Source organism: Salmo salar, chromosome ssa13 (assembly GCF_905237065.1).
Source record: "Salmo salar chromosome ssa13, Ssal_v3.1, whole genome shotgun sequence".
Taxonomy (NCBI): Eukaryota; Metazoa; Chordata; class Actinopteri; order Salmoniformes; family Salmonidae; genus Salmo; species Salmo salar.
The window spans coordinates 113,768,010-113,783,025 of record NC_059454.1 but is presented as its reverse complement, the minus strand read 5'-3'; the positions used below and the strand labels follow the sequence as shown (position 1 = coordinate 113,783,025).

Genomic DNA, 15,016 nt, shown 5'->3' with positions numbered 1-15,016 from the left:
ATACACAGGATTGGGCCTCAGCAGGCACAGGGAGGGTAAAGTAACATACACAGGATTGGGCCTCAGCGGGCACAGGGAGGGTAAAGTAACATACACAGGATTGGGCCTCAGCGGATACAGGGAGGGTAAAGTAACATACACAGGATTGGGCCTCAGCGGGCACAGGGAGGGTAAAGTAACATACACAGGATTGGGCCTCAGCGGACACAGGGAGGGTAAAGTAACATACAGAGGATTGGGCCTCAGCGGGCACAGGGAGGGTAAAGTAACATACACAGGATTGGGCCTCAGCGGGCACAGGGAGGGTAAAGTAACATACACAGGATTGGGCCTCAGCAGGCACAGGGAGGGTAAAGAAACATACACAGGACTGGGCCTCAGCGGATACAGGGAGGGTAAAGAAACATACAGAGTAATGTGTATCAGTGTCATCATTAGGCTGTGATAGGACATTAAAGGCCCGTCTGTTAGACCCTTATTGGGTGGTATTCAAGTATAGATTTAATGTCACTTTCACAAATAACAGCACCTGGTTTCCTACTGCTTTTAGTGGAGACATATTCAGAAATAGAATGGAAGTGGTACAGCAGCAGAGAAAGCATGGTGCTCACGGCCGGTACCTTAATAGGGTAGACGACAGCCTCTTTGACTAATCGCTTGGCGGCCTGCAGGCCTATAATGTCATCCCAGCGCACAGCGGGGTCCTGTACATAGATGTCCTTTAGACAGAGGAGAGGGATGGAGCTCAGACCTTCATTAATAAACACACACATTTCATACAATGGTGGCATAAAATTCACACAACAAAAGCAGCTGTTCAGTCCTCTAGTGTTTCATCTGAGTATTACAGATTAAAAGGTCTTCAACGACTTCCCAAAATAAATAAAAAGGACCCTGCTCATAACAGCTCTTACCCTGCTCATAACAGCTCTTACCCTGCTCATAACAGCTCTTACCCTGCTAACAGCTCTTACCCTGCTCATAACAGCTCTTACCCTGCTCACAACAGCTCTTACCCTGCTCACAACAGCTCTTACCCTGCTCACAACAGCTCTTACCCTGCTCACAACAGCTCTTACCCTGCTCACAACAGCTCTTACCCTGCTCACAACAGCTCTTACCCTGCTCACAACAGCTCTTACCCTGCTCACAACAGCTCTTACCCTGCTCATAACAGCTCTTACCCTGCTCATAACAGCTCTTACCCTGCTCACAACAGCTCTTACCCTGCTCACAACAGCTCTTACCCTGCTCACAACAGCTCTTACCCTGCTAACAACAGCTCTTACCCTGCTAACAACAGCTCTTACCCTGCTCATAACAGCTCTTACCCTGCTCATAACAGCTCTTACCCCGCTCATAACAGCTCTTACCCTGCTAATAACAGCAGCCAGATCTCTCATCTCACTGTTCATCCCAATGAAGGCGCTGAGGGGTTTCAGAAGAGGCTCCTGGAGAGAAGAGAACAACATCATTTTGTGGTTTGAGGTTTGAAATGAGCTCTCATAGCTCTTCCATGGTCTGTGTGCATATGTTCAGACTGTATACATTACCATGGGTTAAAGGGGGTACCATGTCATATGGTCTGGACGGTAGGGTTATGGGTCAGAGTACAGTACCATGGGGTCTGGACGGTAGGGTTATGGGTCAGAGTACAGTACCATGGGGTCTGGACGGTAGGGTCAGAGTACAGTACCATGGGTTCTGGATGGTAGGGTTATGGGTCAGAGTACAGTACCATGGGGTCTGGACGGTAGGGTTATGGGTCAGTACAGTACCATGGGGTCTGGACGGTAGGGTTATGGGTCAGAGTACAGTACCATGGGTTCTGGACGGTAGGGTCAGAGTACAGTACCATGGGGTCTGGATGGTAGGGTTATGGGTCAGTACAGTACCATGGGGTCTGGATGGTAGGGTTATGGGTCAGTACAGTACCATGGGGTCTGGACAGTAGGGTTATGGGTCAGAGTACAGTACCATGGGGTCTGGACGGTAGGGTTATGGGTCAGAGTACAGTACCATGGGGTCTGGACAGTAGGGTTATGGGTCAGAGTACAGTACCATGGGGTCTGGATGGTAGGGTTATGGGTCAGTACAGTACCATGGGGTCTGGATGGTAGGGTTATGGGTCAGTACAGTACCATGGGGTCTGGACGGTAGGGTTATGGGTCAGTACAGTACCATGGGGTCTGGACGGTAGGGTTATGGGTCAGAGTACAGTACCATGGGGTCTGGATGGTAGGGTTATGGGTCAGTACAGTACCATGGGGTCTGACAGACTGTTGGATGGATCCTGGATAAGGTCTCTGTCGTCAATCAGCTGACCCTAACCCTTCAATCAGCTGACCCTAACCCTAACCCTTCAATCAGCTGACCCTAACCCTTCAATCAGCTGACCCTAACCCTTCAATCAGCTGACCCTAACCCTAACCCTTCAATCAGCTGACCCTAACCCTAACCCTTCAATCAGCTGACCCTAACCCTTCAATCAGCTGACCCTAACCCTAACCCTTCAATCAGCTGACCCTAACCCTTCAATCAGCTGACCCTAACCCTAACCCTTCAATCAGCTGACCCTAACCCTAACCCTTCAATCAGCTGACCCTAACCCTTCAATCAGCTGACCCTAACCCTAACCCTTCAATCAGCTGACCCTAACCCTAACCCTTCAATCAGCTGACCCTAACCCTAACCCTTCAATCAGCTGACCCTAACAGAGAAAAGCAACACAACCACAGGACTATCAACATAGCAAAATACCAGCAGCTAAAACTCATGAAACACTTTGACACTGTGTCTGTGTCTGTGGACGTGTTTAACTAGACTTGTGAGGACCACAAATTCCCACAAGAATAGTAAACAAACAAAAAGTGGACCAACTGGGGCCATTTTGTTTGTCCCCACAAGCTGAAATGTTATTTCTAGGGGGGTTAGGGTTAGGATTAGGTTTAGGAGCTAGGGTTAAGGTTAGGTTTTCAGGTTACGGTTAGGATTAGGGTTAGGAGCTAGGATTAAGGTTAGGTTTTCAGGATAGGATTAGGAAAAATAGGATTTAGAATGGGACTGAATTGTGTGTCCCCTCGAGGTTAGTTGTACAAAACTGTGTGTGTGTGTGTGTGTGTGTGTGTTCCCGTTCCCTACCTTCTTCATCTGTCCTTCTCCTGCTCCGTTCCTGATGATGGGGGAAACATTCAGACCGAACTCTGTCGATTCTGGAGGAGTGGAGCGCCCACCGTTCTCCTGCAACAATATCTGCCAATCATAGTGATCAGCAGGAACAAATGGCACCCTATTCCCCATATAGTGCACATGTTTGACCAGGTCCCATAGGGTTCTATATAGGGAATAGAGTGCCATTTGGGATGTCACATGGTACAAACAGCCTGTTCCATCTGCTGGGTCTATAGTGAAATGTAAACACATTCAGTAAACTGATTTGATTGTTTGAAACAGAGTGGTGTGAAAACGTACACCAACAGCTCTACTGGCGTCCTTGACCACCATCTTGGGTTCTGTCTTCTTGACTCCACCCCTGGAGGGGGGTCTGTGGGAGGAGTTTATTCTGGGCAGGGGCTGAACTCCAGTACAGGGGACCCTGAAGGACAGACAGACAGACAGACAGACAGACAGAACACTGATATTGAGCCATTCCAGAAATCCAACACCATACTCTAAAGCTTGTTTTAACAGAGAAAAAAGGCTCACCTCTTTTTTCCACAACTTCTTGCATGTCTACTTTCAACTAGATTGAAAAGAGATGAACAGGAGATAACCCAAAACACATAGCAATTAGTGATATGATTCATTACCACATGTTACCACAAGATAACCTAAACCGCAGGTTGTTTTTCAATAGTTTTTCATTGTAATTGTATACATTATTATTTTGTTTTGCTACAGAAAATGCAGTGTCTTATGAGCCCATGTAGGCTGGGTATCCTTGAAGATGCATGGCACTATAATAAAACATATGAATGACATTAGTGAGATTCTGTCGCCATGCCAACCTGGTTCTGGCCGTTTCTTGGTTAGTTTGGGATATCTCTGGAACTTGATGAAGTAGTAACTCTCATACTCCATCAACACTGTGTCCAGGTCTATATTGTCACACACTTCAAACCGCCGGAGTGCGACATTGGTATCCTGTTCCAGGGCACTGGCAGCATCCATGTACCTGTCAACAACATAATCATGTTCTAGTCCATCCTTCTGTAGACCTCGACTACTTTACAGTAATCACACTCAGATATGCAGTATATAACACTGACTTACCCTGCCTCCATTAAATGATGAAAGATTAATATGAGTAGATTTCTTCTTCTGGACTCTGTCCTCATTTCTTCCTAATGTAAGAAACGAGTTAATAAGTGTAATATAATGATCAGCCAGGTAACAAACCAGACGTCTTTCAACCAGACGGGTTGCCTAGGCAACAGTGGGCGCTGAATGCTACATGCAACTAGCTAGCTAACTGGTTGCTTGTGAAAGTTAACTTACTTATTAATACAAACATGATGCGAGAAATATAGTGATTCCTTTGTATATGAAGCCATATTGATCAAAACAATACTCACCGCCTCTCTTGCTTGATTCGCGGTTTTGATAGATTGATAAGAAAGTTCCATTGTGAATGTTGTGATCTGTCGTTGGCGTGACACCAGGGGTTTTCTGGTTCGGGCAGAATGCCGTGTTCAAAACAACTGGGAACTCGGAAATCTCCAACTTCAGGGCGTTCAGGACAACTGGGAACAACTATTAAACGATATCAGACTAGGATAAACACGTTGTGAACGGTCATCCAACTCGGTATTCATGTCGGATACTCGGGCATCTTTCTAGAGCTCGGATGTTAATATCATCACGTCAAGACGTCTGTTATTCCGAAAGTTCCCAGTTGTTTTGAAACGACAGAAAGACCGTCCTCCGTCCTCTCTCCTCCGTGACCCGGCGTCAGCGCCAGATCAGACTGCCTAACGAACAAAACAACTGGGAACTCGGAAAAATACGAGACCAAATCATGACGTCGGTGATCTTCAGGTCGGAATGTCGGAGCTCTAGAAAGAGTACTCGAGTTGGATCACCGTTCAAATAGATTTTTCCCAGTCGCAGCTCGTTTTTTTCCCCGAGTTCCCATTTGTTTTGAACGCACTGAAGTCGGAGATTTCCGAGTTCCCAAGTGTTTCGAACGTGGCATTACTGACCATCGCGACGAACAAACAAAAGTTTGGAAGCTGATTCGGGTCTCCCATAACTCTGCCCCATAGGTACTGGTGCTACCTGCTGCTACCTGACTGAATCAGACGACCAAGTCTCTCATCAAATATGGGTGCGTTTGGAAATTCACTCTGGAGTGCCGGAGTGTGCTCTGGTTCTTCGGAAATTCACTCTGGAGTGCCGGAGTGTGCTCTGGGTGTTCGGAAATTCACTCTGGAGTGCCGGAGTGTGCTCTGGGCGTTCGGAAATTCACTCTGGGGTGCCGGAGTGTGCTCTGGGCGTTCGGAAATTCGCTCTGGAGTGCCGGAGTGTGCTCTGGTCCTTCGGAAATTCACTCTGGGGTGCCGGAGTGTGCTCTGGGCGTTCGGAAATTCGCTCTGGAGTGCCGGAGTGTGCTCTGGGCGTTTGGAAATTCGCTCTGGAGTGCCGGAGTGTGCTCTGGGCTTTCGGAAATTTGCTCTGGAGTGCCGGAGTGTGCTCTGGGCGTTCGGAAATTCACTCTGGAGTGCCGGAGTGTGCTCTGGGCATTCGGAAATTCACTCTGGAGTGCCGGAGTGTGCTCTGGGCGTTCGGAAATTCACTCTGGAGTGCCGGAGAGTGCTCTGGGCGTTCAGAAATTCACTCTGGAGTGCCGGAGTGTGCTCTGGGCGTTCGGAAATTCGCTCTGGAGTGCCGGAGTGTGCTCTGGGCGTTTGGAAATTCGCTCTGGAGTGCCGGAGTGTGCTCTGGGCTTTCGGAAATTTGCTCTGGAGTGCCGGAGTGTGCTCTGGGCGTTCGGAAATTCACTCTGGAGTGCCGGAGTGTGCTCTGGGCATTCGGAAATTCACTCTGGAGTGCCGGAGTGTGCTCTGGGCGTTCGGAAATTCACTCTGGAGTGCCGGAGAGTGCTCTGGGCGTTCAGAAATTCACTCTGGAGTGCCGGAGTGTGCTCTGGGCGTTCGGAAATTCACTCCAAATTCACCATATTCAACGGGTGTTGAGCGTTCGTAAACTAAACAGTTATTCTGCGCTCTGGCACACTCAGAAGAGAGCGATTTGAAATCGGAGTAGATAGGGCGCGTTCGTAAATTCACTCTGGCTATGTACCAAATATGATTCAAATCGGGCAAGGTGCTGCAAGCTAGCAGCTAATACGATGGCTGGTACATTTCAGAAAGTATTGGCACCTCTTGACTTTTTCCACATTTTGTTGTGTTACAGCCTGAATTTAAAATTGATTATATTGAGATTTTGTTTTAGTGGCATACACACACACACAATGCCCTAATGTTAAAGTGGAGTTTTCAGAAATGTTTACAAATTAAATAAAAATGAAAATATGAAATGTCTTGAGTCAATAAGTATTCAAACCCTTTGTTATCGCAACATACGCCTAGTTTCCTGAAACAAGTCAAACTTTTACTCCTGAACTTATCTAGGTTTCACTACTTCACAGGAGAACCATTTTAACGTAAACTTTTATTTTGATCAAAATGTGTTTTTAGGCAGAAATGCCTTCTGGAATGTGAACTTTCATGTGCCTTAATAACAAACATATATGCCATATGTACATACGAATACAATTCTTAAATTACCAGCCTAGTTGTTTTAGCAACAGATAAAGATGATTGGCTGAGATAATGAGTGGGCTGGACATGCCGAGAGACAAGTTTGGATTGGTCCGCCATGTAGCACGCTTCTGTCTATTTGAACTGGTCAGTATGTGTAGGTAATCCTGTCTAACACGGCTTTAAAAATATATATATATCACGTAATAGAACTGCATAAGTGTTGCTCTCCACTTTCTGGAGGACCGAGTTTTGAAATCAGTGGAATTAGAGTATGATAGCTAAGGAGGAGGAGATCAAACTAAGGGCAACCATGGCATCCGTGACAGGGAGAAGCATCCATTCCATGTATACGGGTAAGATAGTGTAGCTAACTACATTTTCAGATATTACTCGTTTCTAATTTTGACAGAAAGTCATTTTTATTTCAAGTTAAACTGTACTGTTAGCTTGCCAGCTAACGTTAGCTGGCTGGCTCGCTAGCTAACATTGCGTGCATGATCTTTGTAGTAATATTATTCATATCTCAGAGCCGTTGTATTGATCAAATGGAGGACTTGTTGCACTATCAACTCTGTAGGAGTTGCATATACTTCGCCCTGTTCCTGGAGGAAGTCGAACACTCTCACTTTCAGTGCGATAATTGCCTGCTCATGGAGGGCTACAGAGAAGAAGTTGCTACGCTGGGCATACAAATAGCTAATTTGCACAGGCTTCTGGGAAAGCCAAGACCTGCGATTTTCTCGTTTTTCTCCACTCCAAGGGCCGTGTATTGCGCTGGGCTGATGGGAGTCTCGCCTTCGGGCAGGCTATCTTTGGTGGACTGGCCGCTGCTAGGAATTGGTCACTCACCAACGGAGAATGGAGTCGGCGGGATGATCCTCTCCTGGACCTGGCTGGCCGGACAGGGAGACACGTCACCGTTCATTGCGGAAGTCGAGGGCGGCATCCTCCACTTTCTGAGCACTCTGCGGTGACGTGATTCATGAATGGGCTGACAACATCGAAATAGCTTCGCTGCTCTGGAGCATGATGTCCTGGCGCCATCTTGTCATACAGCGTAGGAGGTTCCTTCCGTATCGGCCAACATTGTGATGGCATCGCCGGGGTCTAAGGTGGGTTCTCCTATTCCTGTCATTTGTGGGGGGCGAGTTAGAGGAGCCCCTGATGGGTTGGGCTGAGGGCTCCGGCTCGAAATGGACAACAGCCATCAACCATTATTGTGGGAAGCTCCATTGTTAGAAGTCAGAAATACCCATACACTTTGTTTTCCTGGAGCTAAGGCATTGGATTTATCAGAAGTCATGCCCACCATCAAGAAACAGATTCCTGCCCTGAAAACAGTTGTGTTGCATATTGGGTCTAATGATATTATGTGAAATCTGTAAAGCCAAGAGACAATTTATTACAGCTCTTGGAGAATTCTCAGAAATTAGCATAACGTATAGTTGTCTCTGGCCCAATTACATCTCCTCGCCTTGTGGGACTGAGTGTTTTAGCCATCTTTGGTCTCTTCGCCAGTGGTTAATGAGTCTGACCAAGGACTTGGGAAAGTCCTTTGTCAACAATTTTGACTCCTTCTGGAATAGGCCTGGCTACTTTGTGGAAGACGGAATTCACCTGGGTGAAAATGGCTCCCTGCTGTTGTCATCAAACATTGGAAAGATTGTTGGTCAGTTAAATTGATACGAGGACAATATTATCATTACATGTAAGTCAGTTTTTACCATTTCCTCTTTAGTCTCTATGAGAGTTCCACATGTTGTATCTGAAAGTGGTGACATACGAAATGCTTCAGTCTGGTTTTAGACCCCATCATAGCACTGAGACTGCACTCGTGAAGGTGGTAAATTACCTTTTAATGGCATCAGACCAAGTCCTCGTGCTCCTAGACCTTAGTGCTGTTTTTGATACCATCGATCACAACATTCTTTGGAGAGACTGGAAACCCAAATTGGTCTACATGGACAATTTCTGGCCTGGTTTAGATCTTATCTGTCAGAAATATATCAGTTTGTCCCTGTGGATGGTTTGTCTTCTGACAAATCAACTGTACACTTCGGTGTTCCTCAAGGTTATGTTTTAGGACCACTATTGTTTTCACTATATATTGGTGATGTCATTCAGAAACATAATGTTAACTTTCACTGCTATGGGGACGATACACAGCTGTACATTTCGATGAAACATGGTGAAGCCCCAAAATTGCCCTCCCTGGAAGTCTGTGTTTCAGACATAAGGAAGTGGATGGCGGCAAATGTTTTACTTTTAAACTCGGACAAAACAGAGATGCTAGTTCTAGGTCCCAAGAAACAAAGAGATCTTCTGTTGGATCTGACAATTAATCTTGATGGTTGTACAGTTGTCTCAAATAAAACTGAAGGACCTCGGCGTTACTCTAGACCCTGATCTCTCTTTTGATGAACATATCAAAACTGTTTCAAGGACAACTTTTTTCCATCTGCGTAACATTGCAAAAATCAGAAACTTTCTGTTAAAAAATTATGCAGAAAAATGTATCCATGCTTTTGTCACTTCTAGATTAGACTACTGCAATGCTCTACTTTTCATCTACCCGGATAAAGCACTAAATAAACTTCAGTTAGTGCTAAACACAGGCGAATCTTGACTAGAACCCAAAAAGTTGATCATATTACTCCAGTGCTAGCCTCCCTACACTGGCTTCCTGTTAAGGCTAGGGCTGATTTCAAGGTTTTACTGCTAACCTACAAAGCATTATATTCCCTTGCTCCTACCTATCTTTCCGATTTGGTCCTGCCGTACATACTTACACGTACGCTACGGTCACAAGATGCAGGCCTCTTACTGTCCCTAGAATTTCTAAGAAAAACAGCTGGAGGCAGGGCTTTCTCCTATAGAGCTCAATTTTTATGGAATGGTCTGCCTATCCATGTGAGAGACGCAGACTCGGTCTCAACCTTCAAGTCTTTATTGAAGACTCATCTCTTCAGTAGGTCATATGATTGAGTGTAGTCTGGCCCAGGGGTGTGAAGGTGAACGGAAAGACACTGGAGCGACGAACCGCCCTTGCTGTCACTGCCTGGACGGTTCCCCTCTCTCCACTGGGATTCTCTGCCTCTAACCCTATTACAGGGGCTGAGTCACTGGCTTACTGGTGTTCTTCCATTCCGTCCCTAGGAGGGGTGCGTCACTTGATTGGGTTGAGTCACTGACGTGATCTTCCTGTCTGGGTTTGGCGCCCCCCTCGGGTTCGTGCCGTGGGGGAGATCTTCGAGGGCTATACTCGGCCTTGTCTCAGGGTAGTAGGTTGGTGGCTGAAGATATCCCTCTAGTGGTGTGGGGGCTGTGCTTAGGCAAAGTGGGTGGGGTTATATCCTGCCTGGTTGGCCCTGTCCGGGGGTTTCATTGGATGGGGCCACAGTGTCTCCCGACCCCTCCTGTCTTAGCCTCCACTATTTATGCTGCAATAGTTTATGTTCTGGGGTGCTAGGGTCAGTCTGTTATGTCTGGAGCATATCTCCTGTCTGTGTCCTATGTGAATTTAAGTATGCTCCCTCTAATTCTCTCTCTCTCTCTTTGTCTCTCTCTTCTCTCAGAGGACCTGAGCCCCAGGACTACCTGGCCTGATGACTCCTTGCTGTCCCCAGTCCACCTGATCATGCTGCTGCTCCAGTTTCAACTGTTCTGCCTGCGGCTATGGAACCCTGACCTGTTCACTGGACGTGCTACCTGTCCCAGACCTGCTGTTTTGGATCCTCTCTCTACCGCTCCTGCTGTCTCTAATTCTGAATGATTGGCTATGAAAAGCCAACTGACATTTACTCCTGAGGTGCTGACCTGTTACACCCTCTACAACCACTGTGATTATTATTGTCTGACCCTGCTGGTCATCTATGAACATTTTAACATCTAGGCCATGTGCTGTTATAATCTCCACCCGGCACAGCCAGAAGAGGACTGGCCACCCCTCATAGCCTGGTTCCTCTCTAGGTTTTGGCCTTTCTAGGGAGTTTTTCATAGCCATCGTGCTTCTACATCTGCATTGCTTGCTGTTTGGGGTTTTAAGCTGGGTTTCTGTACAGCACATTGTGAAATCGGCTGATGTAAAAAGGGCTTTATAAATACATTTGATTGATTGATTGACATGACTAATGGTGCTAATCGTAGAACTGTCATTGCTATTCCTACTTTGGTTTCTTTTCCTAATAGTTATAATCCGATCTTTGAGTCTCCTGTTGTTCTGAAATCTCAAAGTAATCTGACTTGTATTTAAACTCCGTGTGGTTTTAAATGCAGAAATGTTTTGACATTTTTACATCTTAACATTTGTAGTTTATTACCCAAAATGGATCATGTCAAGATTTTTTCCTTTTTTTTATTTTTTAATTTAACCTTTTTTAACTAAGCAAGTAAGTTAAAAACAAATTCTTATTTACAATGACGGCCTACACCGGCCAAACCCGGACAACGCTGGGCCAATTGTGCACCGCCCTATGGGACTCCCAATCACGGCCGGATGTGATACAGCCTGGATTTGAACCAGGTACTATAATTACATCTCTTGCACTGAGATGCAGTGCCTTAGATCACTGTGCAACTTGGGAGCCCAAAACCCTGTACTCTGAGGTTGCTATAGATGGTTACAATGTGTTTAGGGCTGATAGGAAAGGCAAAGGTGCTATTTACACAAAGAATCTTCTTTCTGTGTCTCTGTCTAAGGCCACCTTCAGTCCTAAACTATTTGAATTGTTCGCTTTAAGTCTTCAGTTGGGTTCAAACAAAAAAATAAGTTATAGGAATCTGTGTACTAAACGAACTCATTGATTTAATCGCTGGAGATTTCAATTTTACACGAGGAATGCAGGATGCTGACTGTTTAAAGGATTTTTGTACTAATCTAAATTTGTCCTAGCTGATTACATAGCCTACTTGTCCGAACTTAACGGACCCTTCGAAATCGACTTTGATTGACCTCATATTTACAAATACTCCAGAGAAATATGCTGGGAGTGGGGTATTTGCTTTGAATATTAGTGACCACTGACCCATTGTATGTGTCAAGAATATACGGATGCTTTGATGAACATGCTCCCTTTAAAAAACGGAGAATTAAAAATGGGTCTTTCCCTTGGTTTAGTCCAGAGCTATCTGAAGTCATACACAATAGAGATGCTGCCTGGACCAAAGTTAGATTCACAGACTCTGGCCCAGACTGGCAGTCTTTCAGTTGATTGAGAAATCTGTGTAAAACTAATTAAAAAAGCAAAATCAGATTATTATGTTAATACACTAACATAATCTCCATCTTCACCCAGGTGTCGCTTATTTTCCCTGGTTTATTTATCCCTGTTTCCTATCTCTCTGTGCCAGTTCGTTTTGTGTTTCCAAGTCAAACAGCGTTTTTCTCATTTTCCTGCTTTTTGCTATTCTCCTTCTTCTAGTCCTCCTGGTTTTGACCCTTGCCTGTTCTGGACTCTGTACCATTCTGCCTGCCTTGACCACGAGCCTGTCTGCCACTCTACCTCCTGGACTCTGATCTGGTTTTAATCTTTTTGCCTGTCCACGACCATTCTCTTGCCTACTCCTTTTGGATTAATAAACATTGCAATACTCCAACCATCTGCCTCCAGTGTCTGCTTGTGTCTTGATAGTATCGGATGACCTGGCCTCCCACTTAAGATGGTTTGGGATGAGTTGGAACAAAGAGTGAAGGAAAAGCAGCCAACAAGTGCTCCGCATATGTGGGAACTCCTTCAAGACTGTTGGAAAATAATTCCAGGTGAAGTTGTTTGAGAGAATGCCAAGAGTGTTCAAAGATGTCAAGGCAAAGGGTGGCTACTTTGAAGAATCTGAAATATAAAATATATTTTGATTTAACACTTTTTTGGTTACTACATGATTCCATATGTGTTATTTCATAGTTTTGATGTCTTCACTATTATTCTACAATGTAGAAAATAGTAAAAATAAAGAAAAAGCCTTGAATGAGCAGGTGTGTCCAAATGTTTGACTGGTACTATTATTGATGTGTGTGCACATAATCACCACAGCATCTGGTCAAAGGTATATACAGTTGGAGTCAGAAGTTTACATACACTTAGGTTGGAGTGATTAAAACTCGTTTTTCAACCACTCCAGAAATTTCTTGTTAACAAACTACAGTTTTGGCAAGTTGCTTAGGACATCTACTTTCTGCATGACACAGGTCATTTTTCCAACAATTGTTTACAGACAGATTATTTCACTGTATCACAATTCCAGTGGTTCAGAAATGTACATACACTAAGTTGACTCTGCCTTTAAACAGCTTGGAAAATTCCAGAAAAGGATGTCATGGCTTTAGAAGCTTCTGATAGGCTAATTGACATAATTTGAGTCAATTGGAGGTGTACCTGTGGATGTATTTCAAGGCCTACCTTCATACTCAGTGTCTCTTTGCTTGACATCATGGGAAAATCTAAAGAAATCAGCCAAGACCTCAGAAAAAAAATGATAGACCTCCACAAGTCTGGTTCATCCTTAGGAGCAATTTCCAAATGCCTGAAGGCACCACGTTCATCTGTACAAACAATAGTACGCAAGTATAAACACCATGGGACCACGCAGCCGTCATACCGCTCAGGAAGGAAACGCGTTCTGTCTCCTAGAGATGAACGTACTTTGGTGTGAAAAGTGCAAATCAATCCCAGAACACCACAAAGGACCTGGTGAAGATGCTGGAGGAAACGGGTACAAAGTATCTATATCCAAAGTAAAACGAGACCTATATCAACATAACCTGAAAGGCAGCTCAGCAAGGAAGAAGCCACTGCTCCAAAACTGCCATAAAAAAGCCAGACTACGGTTTGCAACTGCACATGGGGACAAAGATCGTACTTTTAGGAGAAATGTCCTCTGGTCTGATGAAACAAAAATAGAACTGTTTGGCCATAATGACCATCGTTATGTTTGGAGGAAAAAAGGGGAATGCTTGCAAGCCGAAGAACACCATCCCAACCGTGAAGCACGGGGGTGGCAGCATCATGTTGTGGGGGTGCTTTGCTGCAGGAGGGACTGGTGCACTTCACAAAATAGATGGCATCATGAGGAGGAAAATGATGTGGATATTTGAAGCAACATCTCAAGACATCAGTCAGGAAGTTAAAGCTTGGTCGCAAATGGGTCTTCCAAATGGACAATGACCCCAAGCATACTTCCAAAGTTGTAGCAAAATTGCTTAAGGACAACAAAGTCAAGGTATTGGAGAGGCCATCACAAAGCCCTGACCTCAATCCTATAGAAAATTTGTGGGAAGAACTGAAGAAGCGTGTGCGAGCAAGGAGGCCTTCAAACCTGACTCAGTTACACCAGCTCTGTCAGGAGGAATGGACCAAAAGTCACCCAACTTATTGTGGGAAGCTTGTGGAAGGCTACCTGAAACGTTTGACCCAAGTTAAACAATTTAAAGGCAATGCTACCAAGTACTCATTGTGTGTATGTAAACTTCTGACCCACTGGGAATGTGATGAAAGAAATAAAAGATTCTCTCATTATTCTGACATTTCACATTTTTAAAATAAAGTGGTGATCCTAACTGACTTAAGACAGGGAATTTTAATAGGATTAAATCTCAGGAATTGTATAAAACTGAGTTTAAATGTATTTGGCTAAGGCGTATGTAAACTTCCGACTTCAATTGTATGAAACGTGATTCATGTGGTGTTTTTACTTTTAAAATGATATCTAATGCATGTTACGCTGAAAACCGTATTGTTTTATAATCATTATCGATATTGACATGTTATATGATAGTGTTACAAAATTTGCCAAAGGAAAGCTAATGTTCGCCTTGTACTTTCATTGCTAATGAGGCTGGTCACCTCGTGAATTGTACATTTATGAAATGAAGATAAATGACGTAAAGAATGATAGTAAAAAGCTTTGGAGCACCTTAAATGAAATTTTGGGAAAAAAAGCAAACTCAGCTCCTTCATTCATTGAATCAGATGTTCATTCATCACTAAACCCCCTGATAATCAGATGGATCATTCATCACTAAACCCCCTGATAATCAGATGCTCATTCATCACTAAACCCCCTGATAATCAGATGGTTCATTCATCACTAAACCCCCTGATAATCAGATGGTTCATTCATCACTAAACCCCCTGATAATCAGATGGATCATTCATCACTAAACCCCCTGATAATCAGATGGATCATTCATCACTAAACCCACTGATAATCAGATGGTTCATTCATCACTAAACCCCCTGATAATCAGATGGTTCATT

At 44.6% G+C, this 15,016-nt stretch overlaps 1 protein-coding gene across 7 annotated transcripts in view; it reads right to left on the bottom strand.

The window, feature by feature from the left end:
- The window catches only part of katnal2 (katanin p60 subunit A-like 2), an 18,955-nt gene extending 11,931 nt beyond the window's left edge, over nucleotides 1-7,024 (bottom strand). Inside the window, exons 1-8 of one of the 7 annotated variants that reach the window (XM_045692712.1) lie at nucleotides 4,575-7,024; nucleotides 4,273-4,343; nucleotides 4,008-4,174; nucleotides 3,706-3,742; nucleotides 3,472-3,595; nucleotides 3,142-3,252; nucleotides 1,374-1,451; nucleotides 621-719 (exon numbers count right to left, since the gene is read on the bottom strand). In XM_045692712.1, coding sequence (XP_045548668.1) covers nucleotides 621-719; nucleotides 1,374-1,451; nucleotides 3,142-3,252; nucleotides 3,472-3,595; nucleotides 3,706-3,742; nucleotides 4,008-4,174; nucleotides 4,273-4,343; nucleotides 4,575-4,625 — 738 coding nt within the window. In that variant the 5' untranslated portion in view covers nucleotides 4,626-7,024. The remainder of the gene's footprint in view (nucleotides 1-620; nucleotides 720-1,373; nucleotides 1,452-3,141; nucleotides 3,253-3,471; nucleotides 3,596-3,705; nucleotides 3,743-4,007; nucleotides 4,175-4,272; nucleotides 4,344-4,574) is intronic. The other 6 variants (XM_045692706.1, XM_045692708.1, XM_045692707.1 and 3 more) reach the window with 6 other exon arrangements.
- Nucleotides 7,025-15,016: the final 7,992 nt, after the last annotated feature.